The sequence below is a fragment of the Hemitrygon akajei genome, chromosome 5 (assembly GCF_048418815.1).
Source record: "Hemitrygon akajei chromosome 5, sHemAka1.3, whole genome shotgun sequence".
NCBI lineage: Eukaryota > Metazoa > Chordata > Chondrichthyes > Myliobatiformes > Dasyatidae > Hemitrygon > Hemitrygon akajei.
The window spans coordinates 50,835,853-50,858,830 of NC_133128.1; the positions used below are offsets into that span (position 1 = coordinate 50,835,853).

At 40.6% G+C, this 22,978-nt stretch overlaps 1 protein-coding gene across 12 annotated transcripts in view; it reads left to right on the forward strand.

Moving 5' to 3' along the window:
• The window catches only part of caska (calcium/calmodulin-dependent serine protein kinase a), a 462,337-nt gene that overhangs the window by 112,618 nt on the left and 326,741 nt on the right, over window positions 1-22,978 (forward strand). For all 12 annotated transcript variants that reach the window (XM_073045522.1, XM_073045523.1, XM_073045524.1 and 9 more), the window contains exons 3-4: window positions 15,170-15,275; window positions 16,547-16,624. In XM_073045522.1, the coding sequence (XP_072901623.1) occupies window positions 15,170-15,275; window positions 16,547-16,624 (184 nt within the window). The remainder of the gene's footprint in view (window positions 1-15,169; window positions 15,276-16,546; window positions 16,625-22,978) is intronic.

Consider the following 22,978-nt stretch of genomic DNA (forward strand, 5'->3'; position numbering starts at 1 on the left):
TACATCTCTGCTCCCAGACAGCTAGTGTACTGCTTGACTTTTTATATGCCTGCTGCCTTTTATGCATTAGTAATTGATAATGGCTAGTGCACTTAAATTCGTGAGCTGGAATGTACAGGGATTGAATCACCCTGTTAAAAGGAGGAAGGTATTCTCACATATCAAACAACTCAAAGCTGACATTGCTTTCCTTCAAGAAACTCATATTCGTTGTGTTGATAACTCCCGGCTTCTGTCAAAGTGGGCGGGTCAGCATTTTCATTCATCCTTTGCTGCTAAAGCTAGGGGAGTCTCCATTCTTATTAGCTCAAATATTCCTTTTGAACTCCATAATAAAACTTCTGATACAAATGGCCGTTTTATTATTGTTTCTGGTAAACTATATAACACTAAAGTTGCACTAACAAACCTGTATGCCCCCAACTTTGATGATGTTAACTTTTTTGAACGTTTTTTTTCCTCACTACCAGACTTAAACTCATACTCTCTTATACTGGGTGGTGACTTCAACTGTTGGTTGGATCCTAATCTGGATCGATCGTCCTCTGTTACCAGATCACCTACTAAATCTGCCTTAGCTATCCAATCGTTTCTCTCTAATTTTGGTATCTCTGATATATGGCGTTTCCTTCATCCTACTGAGAGAGATTATTCTTTTTTCTCACATGTTCACCATACCTTCACTAGAATTGACTATTTCTTACTCGATAACCAACTTATTCCATTTGCCCACTCTTGTGACTATCAGAGTATACTGATTTCTGACCATGCCCCAATTACTCTCTCTCTGAACTTTCCTGGTCTCCCTCAGAGGAATAAACACTGGCGGTTTGATTCAACTTTATTATCGGATGATGATTTTTAAAAATTCATTAAGGATCAGATAACCTTTTATTTTAACACTAATACATCACCTGAAGTGCCATCCCAGATTGTCTGGGATGCCATGAAAGCATATCTGAGGGGTCAAATAATCTCTTACACAGCAAATCTCAACAGAAAATCCTGTGCAGATCGATTAGACCTCATTAACCAGATTAAAGAATTGGATCAACTATATGCTCTAACTAAGAACCCTGAATTATACAAGAAGGGCGTTGAACTCCAAACTAAATTTAATCTTCTGTCCACTCAACCTATCGAACGCCAACTTCTTGAAAGCAAGAGTCCACTTTTACATTCATGGGGATAAGTCTGGTAAACTCCTAGCCAATCAGCTGAGGCGTTCCAAAGCCAAACAACATATTACAAAGATCCGGAAGGAGAACGGAGACTTTACATCGGATCATTCAGAAATTAATGACGCATTTAAACATTTCTATTCTCGGCTTTATTCCTCTGAATCTCTGAATGACAATATCTCTGCTGATCAATTTTTACAGAATCTGAATATCCCCTCACTTTCATCTGATTTCAAAGCCAAACTCAATGCACCTATATCATCAGAAGAAATATCTTTTGCAATTTCTGCACTGCCCGCAAGGAAATCTCCTGGACCTGATGGGTTCCCTGTAGAATTTTATAAATCATTCTCTTCACTTCTTTCTCCTCAGTTACTTTCAGTATTATCTGACTCGTTTAATTACGGCAAATTGCCACCCTCTTTCAATGAGGCATCTATTATTCTTCTTTTAAAAAAGGGCAAAGACCCAACAGAGTGTTCCTCGTATAGGCCGATCTCTCTGCTCAATGTTGATGTAAAGATCTTAGCTAAAGTTTTGGCTCATAGACTAGAAACCGTTATTCCCTCCATTATCTCTGATGACCAAACAGGCTTTATTAAAAACCGTCTCCCTTTTTTTAACATCTGGCGTTTATTCAATATCTTATACTCACCTCCAACTGGGATTCCTGAATGTGTTATTTCCCTCAATGTGGAGAAAGCATTTGACCGTATAGAATGGAACTACCTTTTTGCAGTCTTAGAAAAATTTGACCTCGGCCAAAGTTTCATCTCCTGGATCCAATTGCTGTACCTGTGTCCTACTGCTTCTGTTTTAACTAATTTTCAGAAATCCCAAGTATTTAATCTCAAACGTGGCACCCGTCAGGGATGCCCCTTAAGTCCCTTTCTCTTTGATTTGGCTATAGAACATTTGGCGATAGCATTTCGAAACTGTCCTGAATTGACCGGGATTTGGAGAGGGGGTGTTGAGCATAAAGTTTCTCTCTATGCTGATGACTTATTACTCTTTCTCTCAAATCCATCTACGTCCTTACCTCTAATGTTTTCACTTGTTGACCAGTTTAGCCAGATCTCTGGCTATAAACTTAATTTACATAAGAGTGAACTTTTCCCAGTTAATAAAGAAGCACAAGAACTAACATTTCGTGATCTCCCTTTTAAAGTAGTCCATAATCAATTTACTTATCTTGGAATTACAGTCACAAGGAAGTTTAAAGATCTCTTACGTGAAAACTTTGCCAATCTTTCATATGCTATAAAACAGAATCTGGTACAATGGTCACCTCTATCTATGTCTTTGGTAGGTCGTATTAATGTTGTTAAAATGTATGTTCTCCCCAAATTTTTATACTTATTTCAATCTATCCCAATTTTTATTCCTAAATCTTTTTTTGATTCCTTAGACTCTATTATTTTGTAATATTTGTGGCAGAATAAGCGTTCTAGAATTAATAAAATCCATCTCCAAAAATCTAAAAAAGAGGGTGGCATGGCTTTACCTAACTTTCGCTTATATTATTGGGCAGCTAATATACGTTGTGCTACCTTTTGGTCTTTCTTCCACGGCCAACCCGAGTGCCCTAACTGGGTGGCAGTGGAGTTGAGCTCCACTAAAGAATGATCTATCACTGCACTTCTTGGCTCTACACTCCGTAGTAGTCTGCCCAGATCAATAGCTAATCCTCTCGTTAGACACACTTTGCGTATATGGGCTCAGTTCAGGAAATGCTATGGCTTCCAGGGGTTTTCCGTTTCCAGCCCTGTCGCACATAATCACCTCTTTTTACCTACTACATACGATTCAGCATTCCATGTTTGGTATAGGAAGGGCATTAGACATTTTGAAGATCTTTTCATTGATAATCGCTTCTCCTCTTTTCAGCAGCTCTCTGTTAAGTTCAATCTGCCTAACGCTCATTTTTTCAGATATCTCCAAATCCGACACTTTATTGCTCCTTTAATTCCTAACTTTCCTGAAATGCCTGCGAAAAATGCTATGGACCTATTTCTTTCCATCAATCCACTAGGTAAAGGTTTAATATCAATTATCCGAGATAAACTAGCAGCCTTATGATGGGCCCCTGTGGATAAAATTAAAATGGCCTGGGAGCAGGATTTAAATATCTCTTTATCCGAGGAGAGCTGGGACTCAGTTCTCAAATCGGTTAACTCAACCTCTCTTTGTGCTCGCCATTGCCTTTTACAGTTTAAGATTGTTCATAGAGCCCATATGTCTAAATCTAAACTATCTCGATTCTACCCTAGCATTAGTCCGCTCTGTGATAAATGCAAGAGGGGCGTGGCCTCTCTCATCCATATGTACTGGTTCTGTCCTAGTTTGGAGAAATTCTGGAAAGATGTCTTCACTACGTTATCGTGTATTCTGAATCAGCGCCTAGAACCAAACCCCTTAATTGCTCTGTTCGGCTTTTGGGGCGAGACAGATTTATGTCTGGGTCCGACCAAATGCCGAATATTATCCTTTGCCTCTCTCCTGGCTAGACGCTTGATCCTCCTTAGATGGAGAGATGTTGCCCCGCCCACTCATGTGCAATGGCTTAACGACATTATGGCCTGCTTGGACCTCGAAAAAATTCATTATTCAGTTCTGAATTCGGATCTAAAGTTCCATAAGGTCTGGGGACCTTTTATCGAGTACTTTCATAACCTTCCTCTTGACTAGGGGTTTTGTTTTTTTTTTCTTTTTTTTTTCAGTCCCTTGCTTTCAGCTCCATTTTTTTTCTGATAGTAGGCATTATTATCCTCTGTTGCTAAGTATATTCACAGTCTGGGAGTTTGACTGTTCTGACTTATACTCTCTATATTGTGTTGTGGTTGGTCTGGAGTTGTTGTTTTTTCTTGTGTTGTGTGGCTTGGGGAAGATACTAAGCTTACTTGTCTTTAATTTAGGTGCTTTTTTGTTAATTCTCTTTGTAGCATATTGTTATTGTATGCTTAATTTTGTACTGTATTAATGTTCCTCTTTGGGATTTGGGGTTTTTAATTTGTAAAATGTTTTGAAAAACTAATTAAAAAAACTATTAAAAAAAAAAATTATTATCAGAGTATATACATGTCACCACATACAACTAAGATTCTTTTTCTGCGAGCATACTTAGCAAATCTAAAGAACAGTAACTAAACAAGATCTGAACTGTGAACTGTAAACTATGCAAATACAGTTAATAAATAGCAATAGAATATGAAATAATAAGACTAAAGAGTCCTTAAATGAGTGTAGTTATCCCCTTTTGTTCAAGAGCCTGATGGTTGAGGGCTAGTAACTGTTCTTAAACCTGATGGTGCAAGTCCTGAAGCACTTGTACCTTCTCCTGATGGCAGCAGTGAGAAAAGAGCATGCCCTGGATGGTAAGGATCTTGATAGCTGCTGCTTTTCTACAGCAAAGTTTCATGTAGATGTGCTCAATGGTTGGGAGGGTTTTACCCGTGATGTACTGGGCTGAATCCACTACCATTTGTCGGATTTTCCGCTCAAAGGCTTTGGTGTTCCTGTACCAGACCATAATGCAGCCAGTAAGCACATTTTTCACCACACATGTATAGAAGTTTGCCAAGCATTGTGATGATGTGCCAAGTCTCTGCAAGCTCCTGAGGAAGTAGAGGTGTGCTGTATTGCTTTCTTTGCAATTATATTTATGTGATGGGTCTAGGACAGGTCCTCCTGAGATGGTGAACTCAGGAATTTAAAGTTACTGACCCTTTCCACCTCTGATCCTCCAATGATTACTGGCTCATGGACCTCTGGTTTTCCACTCCTGAAGTCAACTGTCAGTTCCTTGGTCTTATTGACATTGAGTGAAAGTGAGGTGGAATATAATGTGGGAAAATGAAGTTGTGCATTTTGGTAGAAAAATAAAGGAGGAATGCTTTTTAAATGATGAGAGGGAAAAGAGTTGACATTCTTAGTAATGTGGGTGTTCTTGTACATGAATTGCAAAATGACCATGACCGGTTATGATACCAGTATAAAAGCTAATGATATCTTGAACTTTATTGAAAGAGGATATGGGTAGAAGAGTAGAAATGTCTCAGATATGCAGAACCTTGTTATAACCACTAAGACTGTTGGTTTCAGGTCTGATCTGCCAATATAAGAAAGGAGACAATATATAATAAAGTAAATGAAGCAGTAATTCAGTACATTGATTCCTGAGGTTTGCCATACGAGGAGAGATTTAGCAAACTAGGCTTATATTTTTCCAAGTTTAGAAGTAACAACGGTGATGTCAGAAACTTACAAAATTCTTGAGTGACTTGATGTATTCAAAACAGCTGATGTTTCCCTTGGCTGGGGTGTTTAGAACCAGACATCACAATATCAAAATTATGGGTATGCCATTTGGGAATAGAGAAGAAAAAGGAAGCAGAGGAGTTAAACATATGGGGAGAGTTAAACATAATAGGGAGAGAGTGAATAAGGAAGAAAAAGAATGCATGCAAAGAGGACATTAGGAAACGATCACAAGAAAATCTGCAGATGCTGGATATCCAAAGTAACACACACAAAATGCTGAAGGAACTCAGCAGGCCAGGCAGCATTGTGGAAAAGAGTAAACATTCGATGTTTCGGGCCGAGACCCTTCATCGGGACTGGAAAAGAAGGGAAGTCAGAGTAAAATGGGGGGAGAAGAGTAAGAAATACAAGGTGGCAGGTGATAAGTGAAACTGGGAGAGGGGGAGGAAGATGAAGAGCTGGGGAGTTGGTTGGTAAAGGAGATAAAGGGCGGGAGAAGTGGGATCTGATGGGAAAGGCCAGAAGAACATGGAGGAAGGGGAAGGAGCACCAGAGGGAGGTGATGGGTAGGTAAAGAGATAAGGTGAGAGAGGAGAGAGAGACAAATAGTGAATTTCTTGGAAGTTCAAGAAATTGATGTTTATTCAATCAGAATGAAGGCTGCCCAGATGAAATGTAAGGTGTTGCTCCTCCAACCTGAGCATGGCCTCATCCTGGCAGTGGAGGAGGCCATGGGCTAGCATGTAGAATTGAAATGGGTGGCTACCAGGAGATCCCGCTTTTTGTGTTGTCTCCCAGTCTATGTCAGGTCTTACCAATATACAGGAGGCCACACCGGGATGACCAGATACAGTTGATGATCCCAACAGACTTGCAGGTGAATTGTCACCTCACCTGGAAGGACTGTTTGGGGCCCTGAAAGGTTGTGAGGGAAGAGGTGTAGGGGCTGGTGTGGCACTTGTTCAACTTGTATGGATAAGTACCAGGAGTGAGATCAGTGGGGAGGGACAAGGGAGTAGTGTAGGGTGCGATCCTGGCGGAAAGTGGGCGGGGTAGGAAAGATGTGCTTGGTGGTGGGATCCCATTGGATATGAAAGTTATGGAGAATTATTAGGAAACAATGATTGGAGACATGTGAAGAGAGTCTGTATCTAATACACTTCATATAAAACTAAGCTACTTCTGAACTTTTTCTCAGTAGAAAAGCACAATGTACAGTTTTGTTCATTAAACTGATTTCTGGTTTTTAAAGGCCATCACAGAACTCTATCCATTTTGCCCCCTCGAGCAAATTATGTGTTTACTTCTGATGTCCACACTGGTGGAAGAATGTCAGGGGCTAGGAAGAGATGCGGAGGAGGCTTGCAAGAATATTACCAGATTGCACAGCTTCAAAAGTGTGGATATAATAGACAATATTGTTGTTTTCCCCCTAAATAAGAGAAGGTATTCAAGCCAAGATTTAATAAACATTTAAGGCCATGGTTTTTGATAGATTATATAATATGAAAACTGTAACTGTAAGTGATTGGTTTGGATAAAGAACATAGGGTCTCATGGATGAAATTGTTGAAATGTGGAGAGGCACATCTGAAAGGGTTAATAGAAGCAGATTCAAAAATGTGAATGACTATTTGGGAAAAAGAATGTGGATGTATATTTGAAAAAAAAAGTTCAGATTGTGGGGAAAGAGCCAACTGAGACAATTTAACTAATCCTTTCAAGTGGTGACATGGGCAGAGTGGAAAATGGAAGCCTCCTCTGTCTTTATAAAGTTATAGAATAGCTGAGACTGGCAGAAGCCATTCGTGCTAAGAACCTGAACCCTTGAATTATTCTGATAAATTTTGGCAATTCCATGGCAAAATGGCAAGTTTGTTTTTCCCCATGTACACTGAAATGTGTGAGTCTCAACTGTGGAGACAAATTCCAACTGATGAACCTGTCTTTTGTGTAACCGTTCTCCACACAGAATCCAATAGCAGAACATCATGACTTATCCTTAGGTTATGCTGATGGATCCTGTGCTAGATTCAGCTCAAAGCAGGATCTGCAAACCTATTCATTTGCAATAATTCCAAGTGGGAAACTTGAGAATAAAGCAAGTTAATTATAATGTTTTGAATTGTTTCTTTTGTGTTATTTGCCTTTTCATACTTGTGTTTCGATGTTTATTTCCAGTTTCAACGACTCTGTATATTTCAAAATAAAATTCCCTTCGCACACCTTTTTTTAAAAAAATTTTTTATTAGTTTTTCAAAACATTTTACAAAATTAAAAACCCCAAATCCCAATGAGGAGCATTAATACAGAGCAAGGTTAAGCATACAATAACAATATGCTGCAGAGGAAGAAAATTTAACAAAAAAGCACCTAAATTAAAGACAAGTGAGCTTAGTGTCCTCCCCAAACCCCACAACACAAGAAAAAAAAACAACAATTCCAGACCAACCACCACACAATATAGAGAGTATAAGTCCGGACAGTCAAACTCCCAGACTGTGAATACACTTAGCAACAGAGGATAATAATGCCTACTATCAGAAAAAAAATGGAGCTGAAAGCAAGGGACTGAAAAAAAGAAGAAAAAAAAAACAAAACCCCTAGTCAAGAGGAAGGTTATGAAAGTACTCGATAAAAGGTCCCCAGACCTTATGGAACTTTAGATCCGAATTCAGAACTGAATAATGAATTTTTTCGAGGTCCAAGCAGGCCATAATGTCGTTAAGCCATTGCACATGAGTGGGTGGGGCAACATCTCTCCATCTAAGGAGGATCAAGCGTCTAGCCAGGAGAGAGGCAAAGGATAATATTCGGCATTTGGTCGGACCCAGACATAAATCTGTCTCGCCCCAAAAGCCGAACAGAGCAATTAAGGGGTTTGGTTCTAGGCGCTGATTCAGAATACACGATAACGTAGTGAAGACATCTTTCCAGAATTTCTCCAAGCTAGGACAGAACCAGTACATATGGATGAGAGAGGCCACGCCCCTCTTGCATTTATCACAGAGCGGACTAATGCCAGGGTAGAATCGAGATAGTTTAGATTTAGACATATGGGCTCTATGAACAATCTTAAACTGTAAGAGACAATGGCGAGCACAAAGAGAGGTTGAGTTAACCGATTTGAGAACTGAGTCCCAGCTCTCCTCGGATAAGGAGATATTTAAATCCTGCTCCCAGGCCGTTTTAATTTTATCCACAGGGGCCCGTCGTAAGGCTGCTAGTTTATCTTGGATAATTGAAATTAAACCTTTACCTAGTGGATTAATGGAGAGAAATAGGTCCATAGCATTTTTCGCAGGCATTTCAGGAAAGTTAGGAATTAAAGGAGCAGTAAAGTGTCGGATTTGGAGATATCTGAAAAAGTGAGCGTTAGGCAGGTTGAACTTAACAGAGAGCTGTTGAAAAGAAGCGAAGCGGTTATCAATGAAGAGATCTTCAAAATGTCTAATGCCCTTCCTATACCAAACATGGAATGCTGAATCGAACGTGGTAGGTAAAAGAAGGTGATTATGTGCGACAGGGCTAGAAATGGAAAACCCCTGGAAACCATAGCATTTCCTGAACTGAGCCCATATACGCAAAGTGTGTCTAACCAGAGGATTAGCTATTGATCTGGGCAGACTGCTAGGGAGTGCAGAGCCAAGAAGTGCAGATATAGATAATTCTTTAGTGGAGCTCAACTCCATTGCCACCCAGTTAGGGCACTCAGGTTGACCGTGGAAGAAAGACCAGAAGGCAGCACAACGTATATTAGCTGCCCAGTAATATAAGTGAAAGTTAGGTAAAGCCATGCCACCCTCTTTTTTAGATTTTTGGAGGTGGATTTTATTAATTCTAGAGCGCTTATTCTGCCACAGATATGACAAAATAATAGAGTCTAAGGAATCAAAAAAAGATTTAGGAATAAAAATTGGGATAGATTGAAATAAGTATAAGAATTTGGGGAGAACATACATTTTGACAACATTGATACGACCTACCAAGGACATAGATAGAGGTGACCATTGTACCAGACTCTGTTTTGTAGCATATGAAAGATTGACAAAGTTTTCACGAAAGAGATCTTTAAACTTCCTTGTGACTGTAATTCCAAGATAAGTAAATTGATTATAAGACTACCTTAAAAGGGAGATCACGAAATATTAGTTCTTGTGCTTCTTTATTAATTGGGAAAAGTTCACTCTTATGTAAGTTGAGTTTATAGCCAGAGATCTGGCTAAACTGGTCAAGAAGTGAAAACATTAGAGGTAAGGATGTAGACGGATATGAGAGAAAGAGTAGTAGGTCATCAGCATAGAGAGAGACTTTATGCTCAACACCCCCTCTCCAAATCCCGGTCAGCTCAGGACATTTTCGAAATGCTATCGCCAGAGGTTCTATAGCCAAATCAAAGAGAAAGGGACTTAAGGGGCATCCCTGACGGGTGCCACGTTTGAGATTGAATACTTGGGATTTCTGAAAGTTAGTTAGAACAGAAGCAGTAGGACACAGGTACAGCAATTGGATCCAAGAGATGAAACTTTGGCTGAGGTCAAATTTTTCTAAGACTGCAAAAAGGTAGTTCCACTCTATACGATCAAATGCTTTCTCCGCATCAAGGGAGATAACACATTCAGGAGTCCCAGTTGGAACTGAGTATAAAATATTAAATAGACGCCGAATGTTTAAAAAAAGGGAGACGGTTTTTAATAAAGCCTGTTTGGTCATCAGAGATAATGGAGGGAATAACGGTTTCTAATCTATGAGCCAACACTTTAGCTAAGATCTTTACATCAACATTGAGCAGAGAGATCGGCCTGTACGAGGAACACTCTGTTGGGTCTTTGCCCTTTTTTAAAAGAATAATAATAGATGCCTCACTGAAAGAGGGTAGCAATTTGCCGTAGTTAAACGAGTCAGATAATACTGAAAGTAACTGAGGAGAAAGAAGTGAAGAGAATGATTTATAAAATTCTACAGGGAACCCATCAGGTCCAGGAGATTTCCCTGAGGACAGTGCAGAAATTGCAAAAGATATTTCTTCTAGTGATATAGGCGCATTAAGTTTGGCTTTGAAATCAGATGAAAGTGAGGGGATATTCAGATTCTGTAAAAATTGATCCACAGAGATATTGTCATTCAGGGATTCAGAGAAATAAACCTTCGCACACCTTTGAACGCATCAGCTGGACGTACAGCCAGTGTACAAAAGAATAAACTCTGCAAGCATGAAAAGGGTGTAGTAATAAGAATAAGCAATTAATATAGAGAACATGGGATGAAGATTTCTTTAAACTGAGTTTGTATGTTGAGGGAACAGTTCAGTGACTGAGGGGTAATAACTATTCCTGAGCCTGGTGGTGTGGGTCCTGAGACTCCTGTATCACCTTCCTGATGGCAGCAGTGTGAGGAGAGCATCGCTTGGGTAGTGGGGGTCCTTGATGGTGGATGTTGCTTTCTTGCGATAGTGTTCCGTGTAGATGTGCTCAGTGATTGGGAGGGCTTTACCTGTGTTGGTTCTGGGTATTTTTTGAGAAAATTTCCATTCAAGGGCATTGGTGTTTTTATAGGAGGCCGTAATGTAGCCAGAGCATATACTCTTCACCATATGATATAGAAGTTCATGAAAATTTTAGATGTAATGCCTAATCTTTGGAAACTTCTAAGGAAGTAGAGGTGTTGCCATAATTTCCTCTTATTTCATTTGTGTGCTAGGCTCAGAACAGGTCCTCTGAAATGGTAACACAGGAATTTAAAATTACTGACCTTCTCCACCTCTGATACTTGGATTATGGACCCTTGGTTTCCTCCTCCTGAAGTCAATAATCAGTTCCTTGGTCTTACTGACATTGAGTGAGAGGTTGTTGATTTTCAGTCTCCCTCCTATATACTGGCTTGTCACCACCTTTGATTCAGCCACTGACAGTAGTGTCGTCAGCAAACTCAAACATGGCATTGGAGCTATGGTTAGCCTCACAGTCATAAGTATAAAAGGAGCAGGGGGCTAAACAAACAGCTGTGTGGAGCACCTGTGCTGATGGAGATCATGAAGAAGATGGTGTTGCCAATTATGAACTGACTGTGGCTTGCAGGTTAGGAAATCAAGAATCCTATTGCACAAGGAGGTTTTGAAGCTAAGGCCTTGAAGCTGATTGATTAGTTTTGAGTAGTATTGAATTCTGAGTTGTAGTTGAAAAAGAGCACCCTGATGTATGCAACTTTGCTGTCCAGATGTTCCAGAGTTGCGTGAAGAGCCAATGAAATGGCACCTGCTGTGGACCTACCACAAACAAGAGAAAATTGCAGGTGCTGGAAATAATTCATTTTTTCCCCAATCCTGATGAAAGGTCTCAGCCCAAAACATTGACTCTTTTCCATAGATGCTGCCTGGCCTGCTGAATTCCTCCAGCATTTTGTGTCTGCTGTGAATTTGTTGTGTCTGTAGGCAAATTGGAATGAATCCAAGTCGCTTCTCAGGCTTGAGTTGATGTGTTTCACCACCAACCTCTCAAAGCACTTCATCACAAAGGACAATCATCATTGAGGCAGGTTACCATCTTTTTGTTAGGCATTGGTATAATTGAAGCCTACTTGAAGCAGGTGGGTACTTCAGACTGCCGAAGCAGAGGTTAAAGATATTGGTGAACACTCCTGCCAGTTTATCCACACAAACTTTTAGTACTCAGCCAGATACCCCATCTGGGCTGGATGCTTTTTGTAGGTTCACTCTCCTTAAGGATGCTCTCACATTGGTCTCTGAGATAGAAATCACAGGGTCATAGGGGGCTGTGAGAGTTCATGAAGGTTCCTCTGTTTCAATGAATGTGGGCATGAAAGACATTGAGCTCATCTGGAGCCAAAGCCTTATCGTCACTTACAGTAAGTTGCTTGATCTCATTTTATAAGAGGTAATAGCTTTCAAGCTGTGCCACCACTGTTGAGCATCCTTCAGTGATTAAAGTTTGGTTCAGAATTGACACTTCACCAGTGAGATGAGTTTCTGGAGATTGTACCTGGACCTATTGTCTCTTTGTGCCAGACTGGAATGCAGCTGATCTGGCTCTCAGCAAATTGCAGAATTCATGGTTCATCCAGGGATTCTAGTTGGGGAAGACTCTGATTTTGTGGGACACTTTTGTCTCTGACTGTTTTTATGAAGTCAGCGACAACTGTGATGTATTCATTCAAATCTTTTGAATCCTTGAACGCAGCCCTGTTCACCGCTTCGAAGCAATCCTGTAGCTACTCCTCTGCTTCCCGTGACCACTTCTTTGTTATCCTTACTCTGGAGCCTTGATGATAACTGGGCAGAGATTTCTTCAAACAAGCCTGATTAAAGTCCCCGTCTATGATTTGAAATGCATTGGGGTGGACTGTTTCTTGTTTTGTGTTGACAGCATTCAGTATCTCGAGTGCCTGATTAACATTGGCTTTTGGCAGTATGTAAACTGCAGTTAGGATCACAGAGGAAAATTGTCTTGGTAAGTAGAGTGATCAGCACTTAATCATTATGTTCTAGGTCAGGGAACAACAGTACAACAAAACTGCCACGTCCAAGCACCACAAAGAGTTTATAATGAAACACAATCCTCCACCTTTTGCCTTTTTTGAATTAACAGTTTGGTCCATCCGGTCTATTAAGAAGCCTTTGAGTTTTACCGATGCATCTGGCATGTCCAGAGTGAGCCATGTCTCCTTGAAACACAGAACATAGCAATTCTACATTACCCTCCAAAACAGCAATTTTGCCCGTAGATCCTCAATCTTGTTCTCCAGTGATTGCACTTTTGCTAACAAGATGCTGGGTGGAGGGAGTTTTATTCCTCTGCGTCCCAGTCTGGCTTGGAGTCCTCTCCTCCCTCTCTCCCTCCCCTCACTGCAGATTGCAGTGAGTAACTTAAGAGGTATATTTAGAAGTTTTGTAAGCAGCCTGCAACACATCACCATGGTTCACTGGCACCATCTTGCATTTCTCTGTTTTCTCATTGTTCACCTAATAACACATGTAAGATTTTATGCCAGTTTCAGTCTTGCATTTGGATCTGCTTTTCTTTCTACTTGTGTCAGCTTGCCTCAGGTTGAGTGTCATGTGTCAAGTGTGTAGGTGAAGATAACCAGTGCAGAACTGCTAGATTTTTAGGTGATAGTGAAAAGAAGGCCGACTGAGTAAATCATTTCTGTTTGTGAATAGCCTTCTGGCAAGTCTGTTCTGCTTTCACTTGATGAATCCAAAGCTAGTTTATCGAAGGTCGAGGAACTTGACACTGGGATCATCTGCATGAATCTGCCAGTATGCGCATGCACTTTGGTATTGTGAACCAGATCTCCATTTGTGAGCAATTAGCCTTGTTGCCTCTTTGTTATTGAGGAGTAAGGTTGCTTGATTTTTTTTAAAAAGTGTCTTGATTGGAATGCAGAGATAGACTGATGGCAATTTTCTGTCAGGTCCTGCAAACAAGCCTGTGCCAAATATGCAAATATGGGTATTCTTCATCAGTGGAGGTCATGAAGGAAACTAAATCTATGGGTTGACAGGTGGACACTGTGGAGAGAGCATACAAGTTTCACAGTGGCAGAGCATTTTAATTCCACGTCCCATTCCCATTCTGATCTGCCTATCCATGGCCTCCTCTACTGTCAAGATGAAGCCACACTCAGGTTGGAGGAACAACACTTTATATACTGGCTGGGTAGCCTCCAACCTGATGGCATGAACATTGACTTCTCTAACTTCTGTTAATGCCCCTCCTCCCCTTCTTACCCCATCCCTGATATATTTAGCTTTTCTCCCCCTCCTTTTTTTCTCTCTTTCTGCCCATCACTCTGCCTGTTCTCCATCTCCCTCTGGTGCTACCCTCCCCCTTTCTTTCTCCCTCAGCCTCCCGTCCCATGATCCTTTCCCTTCTCTAGTTCTGTATTCCTTTTGCCAATCACCTTTCCGGCTCTCAGCTTCACCCACCCACTCCGGTCTTCTCCTATCATTTCGCATTTCCCCTCCCCCTCCTACTTTCAAATCTCTTAATACCTTTCCTTTCAGTTAGTCCTGACGAAGGGTCTTGGCCCAAAACATCGACAGTGCTTCTCCCTGTAGATGCTGCCTGACCTGCTGCGTTCCACCAGCATTTTGTGTGTGTTGCACAAATGGAGCTCATTTAGTTTCCTGCCCACTATTTTTGAGCCTTTGATGGTTTGAGTGTATTTTTGTGCAATAGGATAATGGATGTTTTCTGATAAAGGGTCTTAGCCTGAAACATCAACTGTTTATTAATTTCCATAAATGCTGCCTGACCTGCTGAGTTCCTTCAACATTTTGTGTATGTTGCTGTGTTGTTGGAGATTTTTGTGAATGCATGTTGTTGTGCTAGAATTATAAAACCTAACTAATTTGAATATCCTGAAAGCTGTCTTATATTTATCGTGAATCTTACCTTTCCTACTTGGAGTAAGCTGGCAGTTTCAATACTTCTGATATAAACACCTTCACTTATTTGCTTCTCTTGAGCGTGCGTCTTTGATTGTCTGTTCAAAATGAAAGCTGTACATAATGAATTTTGATAGAGCACAGGTGCACCATCTATGTTGTTTATGAGAGAATTTTCAGTTTATAGATTTACTTTATTTGTGACAGCTATAACTTGCAATCTAAATATTCCTAAACATTAGTCCTGTTATTTACTCACAATGGAGCTACTCAGCCATGAAACGTTAACATTCTAACTTACAAGGTATTTTCTTTTTCTCAGATTTAAAGAGGGAAGCCAGTATCTGCCACATGCTGAAACATCCACACATTGTAGAATTATTGGAAACCTACAGCTCAGATGGAATGCTCTATATGGTCTTTGAATTGTAAGTAGCTTGATTTTGCGCTGTAATTATTTGTATGTTTAAACTGTTTGTAAGGGTTGAAAGTTGGGACTATTAAAGCACATAAAGAATGGGTTATTGCTAAAGTGCTACTTTAATCACTAAATATGGAGATGCTGGCATGCCTTCTGGCCATCCTTTATTTGATTCAGCAGATGCATATACTTGACATTTTTAATTCAACATTTACAAGTTAATCTCAATTGTAATTTTTTTCCAATATGAATTGCTTTTCACAAATTTGTGCAAGTTGATCATAATCATTGCAAGTTAAGTGCTCAGTCTCTTAAGTTGTTTAAAAAAACAAGTTGGAAAACTCTGGAAGCACTTAGGTCATGCTTCTATATAAAGAGAAATGGAATCATATACCCTTTACCAGAACTGAAAGGATAAAATTGAGTTTTAAGTTGCAGAGAGTGAGAGAAGATGGGTTGGACAAAATGATCTTGTTTCCTAGGGTGGTAAGACATGGAGGCATACAGCAACCACTGAGTCCAATGCAGCTATATCATTCCTTAGGTAAGGGAGCCAAACTTCTGAAGAGTACTCCAGGTGTAGTCTCACCAAAATTTGATATAATTCAAACTTTCTAACCCCCAACCCGTTTACAATAAAAACCAAAAACCAATGCCTTGACTATTTATTACACTTGCCTGCTAACTGTATGTGATTCATATACAAAGATAACTGGATCCCTTTTTGCTTCGCTCACATGCAGTTCCTCTCCAGTTAGATAAATTGCCTTTTGATTCCTCTTATTGATATGCATGTTTTCACATTTTATGACATTAAACTTCATTTGCCAAGTTTCTATCACTTGCTCGATCTGTATCCCTTTGCTGAACCACTATGATCATTGCAAAGGCATGAACTACCTGCTGTAAATTGCCTCTCATGTATAATAGACTATCAAGCTCACCAGAGGCAAATTAGTAGCCATTTCTTCACTAATCTTACTTTAATCTAACTTTGGTACCCCTTCAGCACCCCCGATACTCTACTGTGCAATTATGCACTTGCAGATCATTTAAAAATATTTGATTGAGTAATTTTCAGAAAAACATTGTCATATACCTCCTGTTTTTTTTAAAAAGAGTAATGCAAAACAGTTGCACGCAAATATACAAAATATTATTCCTTTAAATCTGCATACGGGATAGTGTGACATACTTGAGCTATTTTCAACATGTGTTGATAATTAAGATTTGTTAGTTTCAAATATGATATTAAACTTGTGCTTTGTTTTATTATAGTATGGATGGTGCAGATCTCTGCTTTGAAATTGTAAAAAGGGCAGATGCAGGTTTTGTTTATAGCGAAGCTGTTGCCAGGTATGTACCTTATTATATTCACTTCATCATTAAATTGCTATTGCATCATTGGAGACCAATTTTGATTCGCTTCATTGCCATTAAAATATGTTGGTGCAATAATGTGTTGTATAACTAAATAAGATTCATTTTTTCCTTATTTCCTAGCCCATAAGTAAAGAAAGATTTTCTCTGCCACCACAAACGTAAAAGTTATTAATGTGTAGGTAAACAATTCAGCTCAGGATTTGTTTCACATTGTTATAGAATTGTAGAGCAATACTGTGTGAATATGGGCCTTTGGCTCAATGCTTGAGTTTGGCTGATATCCCTCAAAGCCCTACTCCTGCATGTACCAATCTTATTGTTTTACCTGTCTCAACCGCTCCCTCTGGCAGCTCAGTCCAAAAACTCACCACACTGTGGGGAAAAAATTGCGTCTTTTGTCCCTTTTAAAATGATCCCCTCTCACTGGAATTCTTCTCCATAAATTAATACATAAATCACAGAGGAATCTCTAGGGTGAAGGATGTGTGAAAGGCCACAAAAGAAGATGGAAATGGGATTTGTAAAAATTTTCATGAAACTCTTGTTAGTTGCTTAAGCATAAGTGTCAGAATCTGTAACACTGTGACAGCATGCAAGTGCCATCACAAAGAAGACACAAAAGTGCCTGTACTTTCTTAGAAGTTCACATAGATTCGGCATGTCATCTGAACATTCACAAAAACTTCTATGGATGCACATTGGAGAGTATCTTAACAGGTTGCATCACGTCCTGAAATGGAAACACCAAAGCTCAGGAATGGAAAAGTCTGCAGAAAGTGGTGGATACAGCCTGGTCCATCACAGATGAAGCCCTCCCTCATTTGAGCACATTTATATGGAATGCTGCCACAAGAAAGCAGCTTCCATCATTAAGGGCCCTCCCCTACCATCTAGGACATGCTGTCTTCTCAATAATATCAGTGGTCAGGAGATTCAGTGGCCTTCAACCACCAGATTGAAAGTTCAAAGTGCATTTGTTATCAATGTATGTATATCATATACAACCTTGAGATTCATTTTCTTACAGGCGCCCACAAGAAAACAAAGAAATATTGTAGAATCCATGAAAAACCACACAAAATAAAGATAGACAAACATCCAACGTGCAAAAGAGGACAAGCATGCAAATAATATAATAAAAGTAAAGAAATAATACTGAGAACGTGAACTGTGGAATCCCTGAAAGTGAGTTCACAGGCTGTGGAGTCAGTTCAACACCGAAGCGGTTGAAACCAGTCCAGGCTGCAGGGCAACAGCTGCTCCTCAACTTGATGGCATAGGACCCAGGACTCTTGCTGTAAGTCCCACCCGATGGTAGTAGCAAGAAGAGAGGGAGACGGGTCAAATGCAGGCATACAGGATGGGCACAGGTGGGGCATCTTGGCTGGCACAGAGTAATGAGGCTGAAAACCAGTTCATTTTCCATTGTTGGTCCTTGATGCTTTAATCTGGCTTGAAGTTCACTCTGGCCATCTCTTCCGCTCTCTCTTCTGGCGATGATGGGTGAGTTTCATCCGTTTCAAGGTGCCATGCCTATGTTACTGAGAGTCAAGTTTTCTGAGTCCTTCAAGAGATCATAAAATCGCTAGTTCACTTAGATGGTTCAAAGGTACATTTCTTAACAGGAAATTTTAGGCTGTAGATTACAGTGATCATTGTTCAAAAGAAGTATATCTAGTAGAATAGTGGTTTTGTGAGTTGTCTGCAAAATGTCACACATATCGCAGCACCATCTTAACTAATTATTACCCAAGTTCCTGAACCAGTGTAGTTAACTTAACTCACAACTCTGAACTGATTACAAAACTTATAGACTCACTTTCAAGGATTCTGCAACTCATGTTCTCAGTATTATTTATTTTATTTTTGTATTTGCACAATTTCTCTTTTACACATTGGTTTTTCTCAGGCTTTGAGTATCTATAGGTTTTCGTAAATTCCATTGTTTTTCAATATTTTTGTGAATGTCTTCAAGAAAATGAATCTCAAGGTAGTATATGGTGGCATGTATGTACTTTGATAATTTACTTTGACTTTGTTTGCTTTGCCCTTCAGTGTGAACTGGCATCCTATAAAGATGTTAGTGCATGAAGATCAATTCTAATCATTCACAATGGGTACATATATTTCCAATAAAGGAGTAACTTCTATAGTATCACTGTTGATTAACTGGACTTTGGAAAAAGTGTAATCGTTCTGCAATCACGCGATCTATTTGTGCACAAGGAGAACAGCATGGCCCCTTTCACCAAACTGTACTAAGGTTTGAATAAAGCAATGCTGTTCTTTTTCAGAAATTGACTAGTTGGAAACAGATGATGACAATTGGTAACCTTGTGGATGTTTAAGTTCCTTACTTGCATAATGAATCACACTACGATAATACAGGTGTTAATAGCTAATATAATCTACATGTTAAAAGACAATGTACTTCAGAATTAGTTAAGTAACTGACCAGTAGTGTCACCTCAGAATCGTTTGTTCGCATCCTAATCTTGGCTTGGTCTGCCAACTGGCTCTGACCCCATTCTGTACAAAGGGAAGCTGTGCTCTTTAAAGACCTTTCGGGAAGCGGCCTGGTCGAGGGAAGTGCCTGGTGTGAAAAGTGCCAGTCTTTGGCTCAAGAGTCTTTGGCGAGGAGGCTGAGGGAGGAGACTACACCAGGCACAATTGGAGAGGGTGAAGACATGACCGCTAAGCTGATTCAGTGTGCTACGTGCATGATGTGGGAGGTCAGGGACACTGATGGTGCCCCTGGCTGCTACAGCTGTGGAAAGTGTGTCCAGATTCAGCTTCTGAAGGAGCATGTTGCAGCACTGAAGAAAGAACTGGATGACCTCAGGTTTATCCGCGAAAACGAGAGTTTTCTGGACAGGACCTATAGTGAGGTCGTTACACCGAGGATCCCAGAAGAGAGAAAGGGGGCGACGATCAGGAAGGAAAGGATGCTTGAAGTACAGGAAACCCCAGGGGATGTACCTCTCATAAACAGGTTCACCCTCTTGGAAGCTGTCAGGACAGAAGATACTGCCAGTCTGAGAGGCGGACAGGTCTGCGAGCTGAAAATTGGTGCAGAAGCAGAGCCGAGGAGTCAGACATCAGGAAGAGCTGTGGTAGTAGGGGACTCCATAGTAAGAGGTACGGAAAGGGGTTTCTGTGGCAACAGGCGAGATTTAAGGATGGTGTGTTGCCTCCCTGGTGCTAGGATCCAGGACTTCACGGACCGATTGCAGGGAATCCTCAAGGGTGAAGGTGAACAGCCAGAAGTGGTAGTGCATTTCGGCACAAATGACATCGGGAAGAAGAGGAAGGACATTCTGCAGCGGGACTTCAGAGAACTCGGAAGAAGGCTGAAAAGCAGGACTTCCAGGGTTGTTATCTGTGGTTTGCTTCCAGTTCTTTGCGCTGGAGATGGCAGGAACAGGGAGATAATGGATCTGAATGTGTGGCTGAGGAACTGGTGCAAGAATCAAGGATTTACATTCTTGGACCACTGGGATCTGTTTTGGGGTAGGGATGAATTGTACAAAAGGGACGGGTTGCACCTTAATAGGCGAGGGACCAGCATTCTGGCAGACAGGTTTGCCACTGCAACACAGATGTGTTTAAACTAAGTAGTGGGGGGAGGGGATGAACTGGAAATATAAAGATGGAGTTAAAGGGAAAGTGAAAATAAGAAAAGTTAAAAAGGACAAAAGAATCAATGGAGTAGAAAGCTCAAGAAGAGATCATACAGTATGGCCAAGTGAAGTAGGAATTGATATGAAAGGTGAAGGGAGTAACGAATTAAAAGTATTATATATGAATGCACGAAGTATAAGGAATAAAGTAGATGAGCTTGAGGCTCAGTTGGAAATTGGCAAGTACGATGTTGTGGGAATAACAGAGACATGGCTTCAAGCGGACAGGGCCTGGGAAATGAATATTCAAGGATATACATCTTATCAAAAGGACATACTGACTGGCAGAGGGGGTGGGGTGGCTCTGTTGGTGAGGAATGATATTCAGTCCCTTGCGAGGGGGGACATAGAATCAGGGGATGTAGAGTCAGTATGGATAGAACTGAGAAATTCTAAGGGTAGAAAGACCCTAATGGAGTTATCTACAGGCCCCCAAACAGCAGTCTGGATGTAGGGTGTAAGTTGAATGAAGAGTTAAAATTGGCATGTCACAAAGGTAATGATACAGTTGTCATGGGGGATTTCAACATGCAGATAGACTGGGAGAATCAGAATGGTACTGGACCCCAAGAAAGGGAGTTTGTGGAGTGCCTCCGAGATGGATTCTTAGAACAGCTTGAACTGGAGCCTACCAGGGAGAAGGCAATTCTAGATTTAGTGTTGTGCAATGAACCGGATTTGATCAGGGACCTCGAGGTAAAGGAACCATTAGGAGATAGTGACCATAATATGATATGTTTTAACCTACAATTTGAGAAGGAGAAGGGAAAATTGGATGTGTCAGTATTACAGTTGAACAAAGGGAACTATGGAGCTATGAGAGAGGAGCTGGCCAAAGTTCAGTGGAACAATACCCTAGCAGGGTAGACAGTGGAACAACAATGGCAGGTATTTCTGGGAATAATGCAGAAGGTGCAGGATTGGTTCATTCCAAAGAGGAAGAAAGATCCTAAGGGGAGTAAGGGGTGGCCGTGGCTGACGAGGGAAGTAAAGGACAGTGTAAAAATAAAAGAGAAGAAGTATAACATAGCAAAGATGAGTGGGAAACCAGAGGACTGGGAAGCTTTTAAAGAGCAACAGAAGATAACAAAAAAGGCAATACGCCAAGAAAAAATGAGGTACGAAGGTAAACTAGCCAAGAATATAAAGAAGGATAGTAAAAGCTTCTTTAGGTATGTGAATAGCAAAAAAAAGTTAAGACCAAAATTGGGCCATTGAAGACAGAAACGGGTGAATTTATTATGGGGAACAAGGAAATGGCAGATGAGTTGAACAGGTACTTTGGATCTGTCTTCACTAGGGAAGACACAAATAATCTCCCAGATGTAATAGTGGCCAAAGGAACTAGGGTAAAAGATGAACTGAAGGAAGTTTATATTAGGCAAGAAACTGTGTTGGATAGACTGTTGAGTCTGAAAGCTGATAAGTCCCCGAGACCTGATGGTCTGCATCCCAGGGTACTTAAAGAGGTGGCTCTAGAAATCGTGGATGCATTGGTGATCATTTTCCAATGTTCTATAGATTCAGGAACAGTTCCTGCTGATTGGAGGGTGGCTAATGTTGTCCTACTTTTCAAGAAAGGAAGGAGAGAGAAAACAGGGAATTATAGACCGGTTAGCCTGACGTCAGTGGTGGGAAAGATGCTGGAGTCAATTATAAAAGAGGAAATTACGACACATTTGGATGGCAGTAGAGGGATCAGTCCCGGTCAGCATGGATATATGAAGGGAAAATCATGCTTGACTAATCTTCTGGAGTTTTTTGAGGATGTAACTATGAAAATGGACAAGGGAGAGCCAGTGGATGTAGTGTACCTGGACTTCCAGAAAGCTTTTGATAAAGTCCCACATAGGAGATTAATGGGCAAAATTAGGGCACATGGTATTTGGGGGCAGAGTACTGACATGGATTGAAAATTGGCTGGCTGACAGGAAACAAAGAATAGCGATTAACGGGTCCCTTTCGGAATGGCAGGCTGTGACCAGTGGGGTACCGCAAGGTTCAGTGCTGGGACTGCAGCTGTTTACAATATACATTAATGATTTAGATGAAGGGATTAAAAGTAACATTAGCAAATTTGCTGATGACACAAAGCTGGGTGGCAGTGTGAAATGTCAGGAGGATGTTATGAGAATGCAGGGTGACTTGGACAGGTTGGGTAAGTGGGCAAATGTATGGCAGATGCAGTTTAATGTGGATAAATGTGAGGTTATCCACTTTGGTGGCAAGAACAGGAAGGCAGATTACTATCTAAATGGGATCAAGTTAGAAAAAGGGGAAGTACAATGAGATCTAGGTGTTCTTGTACATCAGTCAATGAAAGCAAGCATGCAGGTACAGCAGGCAGTGAAGAAAGCTAATGGCATGCTGGCCTTTATAACAAGAAGAATTGAGTATAGGAGTAAAGAGGTTTTTTTGCAGCTGTACAGGGCCCTGGTGAGACCCCACCTGGAGTATTGTGTGCAGTTTTGGTCTCCAAATTTGAGGAAGGACATTCTTGCTATTGAGGGAGTGCAGCGTTGGTTCACAAGGTTAATTCCCGGAATGGCGGGACTGTCATATGTTGAAAGATTGGAGTGACTGGGCTTGTATACACTGGAATTTAGAAGGATGAGAGGGGATCTGATTGAAACATATAAGATTATTA